General features: G+C 44.1%; 1 protein-coding gene across 7 annotated transcripts in view; it reads right to left on the reverse strand.

The window, feature by feature from the left end:
- The window catches only part of LOC106563441 (kelch-like protein 13), a 73,964-nt gene that overhangs the window by 29,379 nt on the left and 29,468 nt on the right, over positions 1-15,117 (reverse strand). For 4 of the 7 annotated variants that reach the window (XM_014129020.2, XM_014129019.2, XM_045690062.1 and 1 more), the window contains one exon: positions 7,420-7,561. In XM_014129020.2, coding sequence (XP_013984495.1) covers positions 7,420-7,561 — 142 coding nt within the window. Of the gene's footprint in view, positions 1-7,419; positions 7,562-14,827; positions 14,900-15,117 lie in introns of all 7 variants that reach the window. The other 3 variants (XM_014129017.2, XM_014129016.2, XM_045690060.1) reach the window with 1 other exon arrangement.

Genomic DNA, 15,117 nt, shown 5'->3' on the forward strand with positions numbered 1-15,117 from the left:
TGTGTTGTTTACACGGTTCCAAACAGGAAGAAAAATAATATCGTAATCTAACAGCACCTGAGTATCACAGATATGCATGCAGCTCTCACTCCTATTCCCTCCGTTTTTATGATCTTATTGTTATTATTATGATCATCACTATAATAATAATAAGTAATGTCATTATCATTATTTACAATGTTTCAAATGGTCAGAAAAATGCAACTGTTTGGCACACATAATACTGAGGCAACGCCTGCTCCTATACGCTCCATTTTCTTGATCTCCTGTAGTTTCCACAACTAAGTCAAATGTCTTCCACAGATCTGACTTCCCCTTTCCCTCCTGAGAAACCATTAAACATTCGCCCGTTTCGAGTTTCTTTTTCACGTCCTCAGCATTAATTTTGCTGTCGACATTACAGTGTTTGGAGTTTGTTATAACCAATTTATTGATGTGACTACGATAGGTCAGGCCCTATTGGTCAGATGCGATGAAATGCGTTCATGTTTCACATAAAGAGAGCAAGGGTTGAGGGAACAGGGAATGTTTTTCCTAAACAAATAAGGGATTTCGGTAACATAGCTTTTGAGTCAGAAGCAAGTAAGAAACTAAATGGCTGAAATGAAGTCACAGCTTCAGCACGGACAGCGCAATAAACACTTGCTGTGGTGCCTTTTCACTGCAGTAGAGAGGAGAGCGAGACAGCGTGTGCCAGTCACACAGGCACTAGCTTTTTTTTAAGTGTGACCGTCGGGCTCGTTCTTGAGTCATGTGTGTGTCTTAATTATTTAATCAAACAGTGTGCTTAAAACATCAGACAAACTCAGTGCATATGAGCTCAGTGCATTGGGCTCCCGAGTGGCGCAGCGGTCTAAGGCACTGCATCTCAGTGCTAGAAGCGTCACTACAGACCCTGGTTCGATCCCTGTATCACAACCGGCCGTGATCGGGAGTCCCATAGGGCGACGCACAATTGGCCCAGCGTCGTCAAGGGTTAGGCAGTCATTGTAAAATAAGGATTTGTTCTTATCTGACTAGCCTAGTTAAATAAAGGTTAAATAAAAAATATGTAGTTGGTTTTATTCAAACACATAGGTGTGTGTCTATATATGGAAAAATGAAGTTAAAACATTTCGACCAATCGACTGGTCGAAAGAAACGGACGCCTCTCGGGCGACAAAAATTGTTTTTAGTCACTCATTTTTATCTCCAAATTTGAGAACATGGATTTCTTTTTAGTGAAGTCTAAACCCTGATGTGCTTATAGCAAGTTTGACGTTCATGGAAACAATTCCATAATTGTTTCTACGTCAAAAGAAGAAATGTGGACAGTGTTGGATAATTATAACCTTAGTGTTACAGTGTCATTTTACTAACGATACCGAGAGTATCACGATACCACAGTGGCAGAAATCTGTGTCCTAGCATCCTGTTTCCCTGTCCCCCGGACGCTTGTTCCCATTCTCTAAATGTTCTGTGCATGTGCTACGCAAAAACCTGGCAGTGAAATTCACACTTCTACTCAATCTAACATACTGAATTTAACTTCACACTGCTTAGTGTATAATATAATACTTCATAGAATGCAAATATGAGCAAATCAGCCAAAGGCCTACCTGTGATTTGTCTGGAGGATTGGGAGGAAGGAATATAGATGCATAATGATCTGCTTGTTATTGTGTCAGTGAGGGGAAAACACTGTATAATGATCTGCTTGTTATGGTGTCAGTGAGGGGAAAACACTGCATAATGATCTGCTTGTTATTGTGTCAGTAAGGGGAAAACACTGCATAATGATCTGCTTGTTATTGTGTCAGTAAGGGGAAAACACTGCATAATGATCTGCATGTTATTGTGTCAGTAAGGGGAAAACACTGCATAATGATCTGCATGTTATTGTGTCAGTAAGGGGAAAACACTGCATAATGATCTGCTTGTTATTGTGTCAGTAAGGGGAAAACACTGCATAATGATCTGCTTGTTATTGTGTCAGTGAGGGGAAAACACTGCATAATGATCTGCTTGTTATTGTGTCAGTAAGAGAAAACACTGCATAATGATCTGCTTGTTATTGTGTCAGTGAGGGGAAAACACTGCATTATGATCTGCTTGTTATTGTGTCAGTAAGGGGAAAACACTGAATAATGATCTGCATGTTGTGTCAGTAAGGGGAAAACACTGCATAATGATCTGCTTGTTATTGTGTCAGTGAGGGGAAAACACTGCATAATGATCTGCTTGTTATTGTGTCAGTAAGGGGAAAACACTGCATAATGATCTGCATGTTGTGTCAGTAAGGGGAAAACACTGCATAATGATCTGCTTGTTATTGTGTCAGTAAGGGGAAAACACTGCATAATGATCTGCTTGTTATTGTGTCAGTAAGGGGAAAACACTGCATAATGATCTGCTTGTTATTGTGTCAGTGAGGGGAAAACACTGCATAATGATCTGCTTGTTATTGTGTCAGTGAGGGGAAAACACTGCATAATGATCTGCTTGTTATTGTGTCAGTGAGGGGAAAACACTGCATAATGATCTGCTTGTTATTGTGTCAGTGAGGGGAAAACACTGCATTATGATCTGCTTGTTATTGTGTCAGTAAGGGGAAAACACTGCATAATGATGTGCTTGTTATTGTGTCAGTAAGGGGAAAACACTGCATTATGATCTGCTTGTTATTGTGTCAGTGAGGGGAAAACACTGCATTATGATCTGCTTGTTATTGTGTCAGTAAGGGGAAAACACTGCATAATGATCTGCATGTTGTGTCAGTAAGGGGAAAACACTGCATAATGATCTGCTTGTTATTGTGTCAGTAAGGGGAAAACACTGCATAATGATCTGCTTGTTATTGTGTCAGTGAGGGGAAAACACTGCATAATGATCTGCATGTTGTGTCAGTAAGGGGAAAACACTGCATAATGATCTGCTTGTTATTGTGTCAGTAAGGGGAAAACACTGCATAATGATCTGCTTGTTATTGTGTCAGTAAGGGGAAAACACTGCATAATGATCTGCTTGTTATTGTGTCAGTAAGGGGAAAACACTGCATAATGATCTGCTTGTTATTGTGTCAGTAAGGGGAAAACACTGCATAATGATCTGCTTGTTATTGTGTCAGTAAGGGGAAAACACTGCATAATGATCTGCTTGTTATTGTGTCAGTAAGGGGAAAACACTGCATAATGATCTGCTTGTTATTGTGTCAGTAAAGGGAAAACACTGCATAATGATCTGCTTGTTATTGTGTCAGTAAGGGGAAAACACTGCATAATGATCTGCTTGTTATTGTGTCAGTAAGGGGAAAACACTGCATAATGATCTGCTTGTTATTGTGTCAGTAAGAGAAAACACTGCATAATGATCTGCTTGTTATTGTGTCAGTAAGGGGAAAACACTGCATAATGATCTGCTTGTTATTGTGTCAGTAAGGGGAAAACACTGCATAATGATCTGCTTGTTATTGTGTCAGTAAGGGGAAAACACTGCATAATGATCTGCTTGTTATTGTGTCAGTAAGGGGAAAACACTGCATAATGATCTGCTTGTTATTGTGTCAGTGAGGGGAAAACACTGCATAATGATCTGCTTGTTATTGTGTCAGTAAGGGGAAAACACTGCATAATGATCTGCTTGTTATTTTGTCAGTAAGGGGAAAACACTGCATAATGATCTGCTTGTTATTGTGTCAGTGAGGGGAAAACACTGCATAATGATCTGCTTGTTATTGTGTCAGTGAGGGGAAAACACTGCATAATGATCTGCTTGTTATTGTGTCAGTAAGGGGAAAACACTGCATAATGATCTGCTTGTTATTGTGTCAGTAAGGGGAAAACACTGCATAATGATCTGCTTGTTATTGTGTCAGTAAGGGGAAAACACTGCATAATGATCTGCTTGTTATTGTGTCAGTAAGGGGAAAACACTGCATAATGATCTGCTTGTTATTGTGTCAGTAAGGGGAAAACACTGCATAATGATCTGCTTGTTATTGTGTCAGTGAGGGGAAAACACTGCATTATGATCTGCTTGTTATTGTGTCAGTAAGGGGAAAACACTGCATAATGATCTGCATGTTGTGTCAGTAAGGGGAAAACACTGCATAATGATCTGCTTGTTATTGTGTCAGTAAGGGGAAAACACTGCATAATGATCTGCTTGTTATTGTGTCAGTGAGGGGAAAACACTGCATAATGATCTGCTTGTTATTGTGTCAGTGAGGGGAAAACACTGCATAATGATCTGCTTGTTATTGTGTCAGTGAGGGGAAAACACTGCATAATGATCTGCATGTTGTGTCAGTAAGGGGAAAACACTGCATAATGATCTGCTTGTTATTGTGTCAGTAAGGGGAAAACACTGCATAATGATCTGCTTGTTATTGTGTCAGTGAGGGGAAAACACTGCATAATGATCTGCATGTTGTGTCAGTAAGGGGAAAACACTGCATAATGATCTGCTTGTTATTGTGTCAGTAAGGGGAAAACACTGCATTATGATCTGCTTGTTATTGTGTCAGTAAGGGGAAAACACTGCATAATGATCTGCTTGTTATTGTGTCAGTAAGGGGAAAACACTGCATAATGATCTGTTTGTTATTGTGTCAGTAAGGGGAAAACACTGCATAATGATCTGTTTGTTATTGTGTCAGTAAGGGGAAAACACTGCATAATGATCTGCTTGTTATTGTGTCAGTAAGGGGAAAACACTGCATAATGATCTGCTTGTTATTGTGTCAGTAAGGGGAAAACACTGCATAATGATCTGCTTGTTATTGTGTCAGTAAGGGGAAAACACTGCATAATGATCTGCTTGTTATTGTGTCAGTAAGGGGAAAACACTGCATAATGATCTGCTTGTTATTGTGTCAGTAAGGGGAAAACACTGCATAATGATCTGCTTGTTATTGTGTCAGTAAAGGGAAAACACTGCATAATGATCTGCTTGTTATTGTGTCAGTAAGGGGAAAACACTGCATAATGATCTGCTTGTTATTGTGTCAGTAAGGGGAAAACACTGCATAATGATCTGCTTGTTATTGTGTCAGTAAGAGAAAACACTGCATAATGATCTGCTTGTTATTGTGTCAGTAAGGGGAAAACACTGCATAATGATCTGCTTGTTATTGTGTCAGTAAGGGGAAAACACTGCATAATGATCTGCTTGTTATTGTGTCAGTAAGGGGAAAACACTGCATAATGATCTGCTTGTTATTGTGTCAGTAAGGGGAAAACACTGCATAATGATCTGCTTGTTATTGTGTCAGTGAGGGGAAAACACTGCATAATGATCTGCTTGTTATTGTGTCAGTAAGGGGAAAACACTGCATAATGATCTGCTTGTTATTGTGTCAGTAAGGGGAAAACACTGCATAATGATCTGCTTGTTATTGTGTCAGTAAGGGGAAAACACTGCATAATGATCTGCTTGTTATTGTGTCAGTGAGGGGAAAACACTGCATAATGATCTGCTTGTTATTGTGTCAGTAAGGGGAAAACACTGCATAATGATCTGCTTGTTATTGTGTCAGTAAGGGGAAAACACTGCATAATGATCTGCTTGTTATTGTGTCAGTAAGGGGAAAACACTGCATAATGATCTGCTTGTTATTGTGTCAGTAAGGGGAAAACACTGCATAATGATCTGCTTGTTATTGTGTCAGTAAGGGGAAAACACTGCATAATGATCTGCTTGTTATTGTGTCAGTAAGGGGAAAACACTGCATAATGATCTGCTTGTTATTGTGTCAGTAAGGGGAAAACACTGCATAATGATCTGCTTGTTATTGTGTCAGTAAGGGGAAAACACTGCATAATGATCTGCTTGTTATTGTGTCAGTAAGGGGAAAACACTGCATAATGATCTGCTTGTTATTGTGTCAGTAAGAGAAAACACTGCATAATGATCTGCTTGTTATTGTGTCAGTAAGGGGAAAACACTGCATAATGATCTGCTTGTTATTGTGTCAGTAAGGGGAAAACACTGCATAATGATCTGCTTGTTATTGTGTCAGTAAGGGGAAAACACTGCATAATGATCTGCTTGTTATTGTGTCAGTGAGGGGAAAACACTGCATAATGATCTGCTTGTTATTGTGTCAGTAAGGGGAAAACACTGCCTGAAACCTTCTACTCTTCAGTTGACACACACACACACACTTACTCTGTCTCCCTCTCATAAACACACACACCACTCTCTCCCTCCTAAACACATACACACACACTGCCCCAACTTTTAAAACGTTAGGCACCAAACAGAATTTAAGGAGCACAAGAAAGACATTGATTTGTGGTATATTTTAAGCTTACACTAGGCCTATATGAATCCTACCTTTGAAGCACATCTCATGAGTAGCAGATCCTTTTCCTTTCTTCCTGAGCCAATCAAATTAGCCTTGACCTACTGTCAAGTTACCCGGTTGTTAGCTAGGTAGGTATCATGACTGAACAACATTGTTTGTTATCAAACCAATAATTAGCGTCCCGGGATTAGTTTAAAACGGCCCGCAACATGGTTTGTGAAATCCTATAACATGGTTATAACAGGTGATGAAATGATACAATGTATCATCATTGCTCGGTCTGCGCTGCTCCAATGTAACAAATGTACAACTCTAACAACAGAAGACTCATCAGGGTCTGCATCCCCGTCGCCATCATGGCTAAATGATATATTTTTTAACTGACTGAGGAATAGATGCTCATGAAGAGCAGAAGGAGAGAAGCAGGTGAATGAGGGCTGGCTGATTACAGCTGCTACACGTGATGTGAGCATGAAAGTGAAGTGGATATGATTGGACCTGTGCATACCAGAGACTGAATTCATAAACATTTTATAACAGGATCCAGCAGGTTCTTTAGATCGCTAGGGCTGAAATGTGTTAGTATCATATGAAATGGTACTACTTCATTCTAAAATGTTGGTATCATGACATTTTGGTATTGTGATATTACTGTGGTACAGGTATACCATGCAACACTACCGTAAAGGAAAAATGACTTGTGATTTAGAGTTGCATAAAAATATCATACACTAGAGATTAGATTGTTGGAGATAGATGAGCATGTTTGGTGCTGCACAGGAACAACTTTTTGTTACCGCCAATGGGTTTTAGAAAACTATTTTCTACAGAAAACCTAATTGAAACAATCCCAGGGCCATTTGTGTAATTTCTTGTTGTGTTGTAGATATTTTTAGAGTTGTGTAAAGGCCAGATCAGACCCTTGGCCTTTGTCTGGAAGATTCTCAGACACCATACAGACATACTGACTATCTAGCTTTTCAATCAATCAATGGACCTCCGAAGGCACATGAAAATCACCCTGGCATATTTCATTAGTGCTTTTATGAGGTTCATCAATCTGTATCAATCTGAACATCCTCTGAAGCAACGCCATCTCTCGGTCTCTCTCCTTCCCATCCATTACTGCTCACCTGAAGGACCACTGAACTGTGTGTGTTGCTCGTGAAGAAGCGAGTGTTTCCTGTTTTGGAAGCCTGTAGGTGGGCAGAGATGCCCATGTCACCACACCCCAGCGACACTTTCATGTGAGGGTCGTCGTCCTCCACGAGGGATCTTCATGGGAGGCAGAGAGGGAGGGGGAGAGAGAGGGAAAGAGACGTTTAGCTCACAATCATGCAGTACAAGAACACATTTATATAATAAAAATGAACTTATTGAGTGTGTTTTGCAAGTACAGTGCATTCGGAAAGTATTCAGACCCACTGACTTTTCCCACATTTTGTTACTTTACATCCTTATTCTAAAATGGATTATATATTATTTTGTTCTCATCTACACACAATACTCCATAATGACAAAGCAACAACAGGTTCCTTAATTATGTAAGTATTCAGACCCTTTGCTATGAGACTTGAAATGGAGCTCAGGTGCATCCTGTTTCCATTGATCATCCTTGAGCTGTTTCTACAACTTGATTGGAGTCCACCTGTGGTAAATTCAATTGATTGGACACGATTTGGAAAGGCACACACCTGTCTATATAAAGGGCCCACAGTTGACAGTGCATGTCAGAGCAAAAACCAGTCTAGAAGAAAAAGAAACGCACACCTATTAAGACGAGGTGCTGGCTAGCGGAGTAGAAAACTTGAAAATAAGGGAGAGCCGCACACTCTAGGAGCTCAGATGCAAACATTTGATATCCTATATACATTTTTTGCATCTGAGCTCCTAGAGTGTGCGGCTCTCCCTTATTTTCAGAGCAAAAACCAGGCCATGAGGTAGAAGGAATTGTCCACAGAGCTCAGAGACAAGATTGTGTTGAGGCACAGATCTGGGGAAGAGTAGCAAAACATTTCTGCAGCATTGAAGGTCCCCAAGAACACAGTGGCCTCCATTATTCTTAAATGGAAGAAGTTTGGAGGTACCAAGACTCTTCCTAGAGCTGGCTTCCCGGTCAAACTGAGCACTCGGGGTAGAAAGGCCTTGGTCAGGGAGGTGACCAAGAACCCGATGGTCACTCTGACAGAGCTCCTCTCTGGAGATGGGGGAAAAACTTCCTAAAGGACAACCTTCTCTGCCGCAATCCACCAACAGTAAAAGGCACATGGCAAACTCCAAGCGGGCTGTCAAAAGGCACCAAAAGACTCTCAGACCATGAGAAACAAGATTCTCTGGTCTGATGAAACGAAGATTAAACTCTTTGGCCTGAATGCCAAGTGTCACATCTGGAGGAAACCTGGCACCATCCCTACAGTGAAGCATGGTGGTGGCAGCATCATGCTGTGGGGATGTTTTTCAGCGGCAGGGACTGGGAGACTAGTCAGGATCGAGGGAAATATGAACAGAGCAAAGTACAGAGAAATCCTTGATGAAAACCTGCTCCAGAGTGCTCAGGGCCTCAGACTGGGGCATAGGTTCACCTTCCAACAGGACCACGACCCTAAGCACATAGCCAAGACAACACAGGAGTGGCTTCGGGACAAGTCTCTGAATGTTCTTGAGTGGCCCAGCAAGAGCCCGGACTTGAACCTGATCGAACATCTCTGGAGAGACCTCAAAAGAGCTGTGCAGCAACGCTCCCCATCCAACCTGACAGAGCTTGAGAGGATTTGCAGAGAAGAATGGAAGAAACTCCCCAAATACAGGTGTAGCGTCATACCAAGAAGACTCGAGGCTGTAATCGCTAGCAAAGGTGCTTCAACAAAGTACTGAGTAAAGCATCTGAATGCTTCTGTAAATGTTATAAATACATTTGGATTTTTTTTTTTTAATAACTGTTTTGCTTTGTCATTATGGGAAATTGTGTGTAGATTGATGAGGAAAATTAAAATTGTATCATTTTTAGAATAAGGCTGTAACAAAATGTGGAAAACGTCAAGGGGTCTGAATACTTTCCGAATGCACTGTACAGCACAGAGGCTGAGGAAGGGGGTTTTAGGAAAAGGATAATTAATACACAGCATTAACGAGTGACGAGGTCCTGTTTCCCCTATATGCAGATAGCAGTGGTGAACCACCTCTGCTAAATCGTGGCCACCACTGCAAAATAAATGTATTATTCATTTTTTTATCATTTGGGGTGAGGGGAGAAATAATTTTGGGGATGTTAAAACATTGTCAGTGTAAACTTGAAAGACTAAAACCAGATATAAAGTATGTATAAAAGATAACGGAGCTATATATTTAAAAATCAGATAATATTTGAGAACTAACAACCAACAAAATAAATAAAACACCAGGTGGGTGTAATTAATGATCAGGTAGAACAGAAAACCAGAAGGTTCCAGAGCTCGTAGGGTCAGAGTTGAATACCCCTGCACTATCCTATCATCATCCTCACACTTCAGAAACCATGGGGTGGTAATTGCAGTTTCTGATGTTCAGAAGGTTGAGGTTTGCTGTGGTTTGATGTCAGACAGTCTCGCCATGCTCTCATTGAGATTGTGAGAGAATGACACGACTTGCTTTGGTTGGTGCCTCTGAGCCAATCATAATGGTGTGCTCAACTCCTCCGCCACATTCCGCTGTATCATTAGGAGCACTCCACTCCGAACCTGATGAAGCAATACTAGTACTCTATGCAACACACCGACGCAACATCTTGTTAACTACAGAAACTTTAATTAGGCCTATAATTACTGGGGACTGACCAGTGTTTCCACTGATTAGTAGGGCACAGCACCTAAACCATGAGGGCCATTAACTTGAGGACATGCAGGAGGAGGGGGAGCTCACTCTGGGAAGTAGTTCTCAGACAAGGAAAAGTAGCACCATGCACTCTTATGAGATGCATCATGGCCAACATGTCTCCACACTCCTAATCACAATGGAGCATGCAACTGCCCTGGGAATTCCTTAAGCAGGAACAGATTTAATGCTGCTTTAATGCTGTAACAATTCAGTCAGACACATTCAGGCTCACTTGGGAAGAAAGCCCAGACAGTCACTTTTATTAGAAATGGGGCAGTTGTTTGTGTGGACTGAAGACGTTTTTCCCCTCATCAAATCATTTTGCATTAAATAATGATTCAATGGTTTCTACTTCAAAGATAGGCAGTGCTGAAATAATCAGACCGAGAGGGGCTGGGAAGAATAATAATAGTGAATCTCATTCTCGTCACACGGCACGTAAAAACCATGGTAATGCAAAAATATATAAAACTAACAAAGAAAAATCAGATTCTCACACAAAGGGAGATCTATTTATAGATCTAGGGCTACCACCATAACTAAGGACAACCAGTCCATATTTATCTACAACACATTCTATACAAGTTATTTTAAACACATGATATGATGATCATCCAGGAGTCTCTAATGAATGTAACTGGATGAGACAATCAGGGGGTCAGTTAATACTATCAGGTATGTTTCTACAGGGAGGGTGGATGGCCTAGTGGGTTCTAGTGTTTCTACAGGGAGGGTGGATGGCCTAGTGGGTTCTAGTGTTTCTACAGGGAGGGTGAATGGCCTAGTGGGTTCTAGTGTTTCTACAGGGAGGGTGGATGGCCTAGTGGGTTCTAGTGTTTCTACAGGGAGGGTGGGTGGCCTAGTGGGTTCTAGTGTTTCTACAGGGAGGGTGGATGGCCTAGTGGGTTCTAGTGTTTCTACAGGGAGGGTGGATGGCCTAGTGGGTTCTAGTGTTTCTACAGGGAGGGTGGATGGCCTAGTGGGTTCTAGTGTTTCTACAGGGAGGGTGGATGGCCTAGTGGGTTCTAGTGTTTCTACAGGGAGGGTGGATGGCCTAGTGGGTTCTAGTGTTTCTACAGGGAGGGAGGTGAATGGCCTAGTGGGTTCTAGTGTTTCTACAGGGAGGGTGGATGGCCTAGTGGGTTCTAGTGTTTCTACAGGGAGGGTGGATGGCCTAGTGGGTTCTAGTGTTTCTACAGGGAGGGTGAATGGCCTAGTGGGTTCTAGTGTTTCTACAGGGAGGGTGAATGGCCTAGTGGGTTCTAGTGTTTCTACAGGGAGGGTGGATGGCCTAGTGGGTTCTAGTGTTTCTACAGGGAGGGTGAATGGCCTAGTGGGTTCTAGTGTTTCTACAGGGAGGGTGGATGGCCTAGTGGGTTCTAGTGTTTCTACAGGGAGGGTGGATGGCCTAGTGGGTTCTAGTGTTTCTACAGGGAGGGTGGATGGCCTAGTGGGTTCTAGTGTTTCTACAGGGAGGGTGGATGGCCTAGTGGGTTCTAGTGTTTCTACAGGGGAGGGTGAATGGCCTAGTGGGTTCTAGTGTTTCTACAGGGAGGGAGGTGAATGGCCTAGTGGGTTCTAGTGTTTCTACAGGGAGGGTGGATGGCCTAGTGGGTTCTAGTGTTTCTACAGGGAGGGTGAATGGCCTAGTGGGTTCTAGTGTTTCTACAGGGAGGGTGGATGGCCTAGTGGGTTCTAGTGTTTCTACAGGGAGGGTGGATGGCCTAGTGGGTTCTAGTGTTTCTACAGGGAGGGTGGATGGCCTAGTGGGTTCTAGTGTTTCTACAGGGAGGGTGAATGGCCTAGTGGGTTCTAGTGTTTCTACAGGGAGGGTGGGTGGCCTAGTGGGTTCTAGTGTTTCTACAGGGAGGGTGGATGGCCTAGTGGGTTCTAGTGTTTCTACAGGGAGGGTGGATGGCCTAGTGGGTTCTAGTGTTTCTACAGGGAGGGTGAATGGCCTAGTGGGTTCTAGTGTTTCTACAGGGAGGGTGGATGGCCTAGTGGGTTCTAGTGTTTCTACAGGGAGGGTGAATGGCCTAGTGGGTTCTAGTGTTTCTACAGGGAGGGGAGGGTGAATGGCCTAGTGGGTTCTAGTGTTTCTACAGGGAGGGTGAATGGCCTAGTGGGTTCTAGTGTTTCTACAGGGAGGGGAGGGTGAATGGCCTAGTGGGTTCTAGTGTTTCTACAGGGAGGGTGGATGGCCTAGTGGGTTCTAGTGTTTCTACAGGGAGGGTGGATGGCCTAGTGGGTTCTAGTGTTTCTACAGGGAGGGTGGATGGCCTAGTGGGTTCTAGTGTTTCTACAGGGAGGGTGGATGGCCTAGTGGGTTCTAGTGTTTCTACAGGGAGGGTGGATGGCCTAGTGGGTTCTAGTGTTTCTACAGGGAGGGTGGATGGCCTAGTGGGTTCTAGTGTTTCTACAGGGAGGGGAGGGTGAATGGCCTAGTGGGTTCTAGTGTTTCTACAGGGAGGGTGGATGGCCTAGTGGGTTCTAGTGTTTCTACAGGGAGGGTGAATGGCCTAGTGGGTTCTAGTGTTTCTACAGGGAGGGTGGATGGCCTAGTGGGTTCTAGTGTTTCTACAGGGAGGGTGAATGGCCTAGTGGGTTCTAGTGTTTCTACAGGGAGGGTGGATGGCCTAGTGGGTTCTAGTGTTTCTACAGGGAGGGTGGATGGCCTAGTGGGTTCTAGTGTTTCTACAGGGAGGGTGGATGGCCTAGTGGGTTCTAGTGTTTCTACAGGGAGGGTGGATGGCCTAGTGGGTTCTAGTGTTTCTACAGGGAGGGTGGATGGCCTAGTGGGTTCTAGTGTTTCTACAGGGAGGGGAGGGTGGATGGCCTAGTGGGTTCTAGTGTTTCTACAGGGAGGGTGGATGGCCTAGTGGGTTCTAGTGTTTCTACAGGGAGGGTGGATGGCCTAGTGGGTTCTAGTGTTTCTACAGGGAGGGGAGGGTGAATGGCCTAGTGGGTTCTAGTGTCTCTACAGGGAGGGTGGGTGGCCTAGTGGGTTCTAGTGTTTCTACAGGGAGGGTGGATGGCCTAGTGGGTTCTAGTGTTTCTACAGGGAGGGTGGATGGCCTAGTGGGTTCTAGTGTTTCTACAGGGAGGGTGGATGGCCTAGTGGGTTCTAGTGTTTCTACAGGGAGGGGAGAGTGAATGGCCTAGTGGGTTCTAGTGTTTCTACAGGGAGGGTGAATGGCCTAGTGGGTTCTAGTGTTTCTACAGGGAGGGTGAATGGCCTAGTGGGTTCTAGTGTTTCTACAGGGAGGGTGGATGGCCTAGTGGGTTCTAGTGTTTCTACAGGGAGGGTGGATGGCCTAGTGGGTTCTAGTGTTTCTACAGGGAGGGTGGATGGCCTAGTGGGTTCTAGTGTTTCTACAGGGAGGGTGGATGGCCTAGTGGGTTCTAGTGTTTCTACAGGGAGGGTGAATGGCCTAGTGGGTTCTAGTGTTTCTACAGGGAGGGTGGGTGGCCTAGTGGGTTCTAGTGTTTCTACAGGGAGGGTGGATGGCCTAGTGGGTTCTATTGTTTCTACAGGGAGGGTGGATGGCCTAGTGGGTTCTAGTGTTTCTACAGGGGAGGGTGAATGGCCTAGTGGGTTCTAGTGTTTCTACAGGGAGGGTGGATGGCCTAGTGGGTTCTAGTGTTTCTACAGGGAGGGTGGATGGCCTAGTGGGTTCTAGTGTTTCTACAGGGAGGGTGGATGGCCTAGTGGGTTCTAGTGTTTCTACAGGGAGGGTGGATGGCCTAGTGGGTTCTAGTGTTTCTACAGGGAGGGGAGGGTGGATGGCCTAGTGGGTTCTAGTGTTTCTACAGGGAGGGTGGATGGCCTAGTGGGTTCTAGTGTTTCTACAGGGAGGGTGGATGGCCTAGTGGGTTCTAGTGTTTCTACAGGGAGGGTGGATGGCCTAGTGGGTTCTAGTGTTTCTACAGGGAGGGTGGATGGCCTAGTGGGTTCTAGTGTTTCTACAGGGAGGGTGGATGGCCTAGTGGGTTCTAGTGTTTCTACAGGGAGGGTGGATGGCCTAGTGGGTTCTAGTGTTTCTACAGGGAGGGTGGATGGCCTAGTGGGTTCTAGTGTTTCTACAGGGAGGGTGGATGGCCTAGTGGGTTCTAGTGTTTCTACAGGGAGGGTGGATGGCCTAGTGGGTTCTAGTGTTTCTACAGGGAGGGTGGATGGCCTAGTGGGTTCTAGTGTTTCTACAGGGAGGGTGGATGGCCTAGTGGGTTCTAGTGTTTCTACAGGGAGGGTGGATGGCCTAGTGGGTTCTAGTGTTTCTACAGGGAGGGTGGATGGCCTAGTGGGTTCTAGTGTTTCTACAGGGAGGGTGAATGGCCTAGTGGGTTCTAGTGTTTCTACAGGGAGGGTGGATGGCCTAGTGGGTTCTAGTGTTTCTACAGGGAGGGTGGATGGCCTAGTGGGTTCTAGTGTTTCTACAGGGAGGGTGGATGGCCTAGTGGGTTCTAGTGTTTCTACAGGGAGGGTGGATGGCCTAGTGGGTTCTAGTGTTTCTACAGGGAGGGTGGATGGCCTAGTGGGTTCTAGTGTTTCTACAGGGAGGGTGGATGGCCTAGTGGCCTCTAGCTTGCAGGAATTCAAGGTCAAAACCACCACCACTAGATGCTGAGGATTCATGGCTAGAGGAGTGACAACAAACACACTGACACACAGCACAGGCAGGGTACATTTACCCTGTCAGGTGGTAAGTCGGAGAAGCAGCAAGGAGAGAGTGGGTTGTCCATACCACAAAGGAGTGCTGGTGGCTGCCGGAACGAAAAACAAAAAGAACAACATCTAGAGCAGGATGATGTTATTTGGCCTCCCAAGTTTTCTGAACACAAATAATAAGAAATGTTCGTTCTTGGACATAAAACACTGTACAATCACCAGGAAATGAGTTCAAAGTGATTTTAATTGAGGAAATCTGTTCAAGTATTCTTAGGCATAACTAGAGGGGCATATGTGATTGTATACCAATTTA

This window comes from Salmo salar, chromosome ssa11, assembly GCF_905237065.1.
Source record: "Salmo salar chromosome ssa11, Ssal_v3.1, whole genome shotgun sequence".
NCBI lineage: Eukaryota > Metazoa > Chordata > Actinopteri > Salmoniformes > Salmonidae > Salmo > Salmo salar.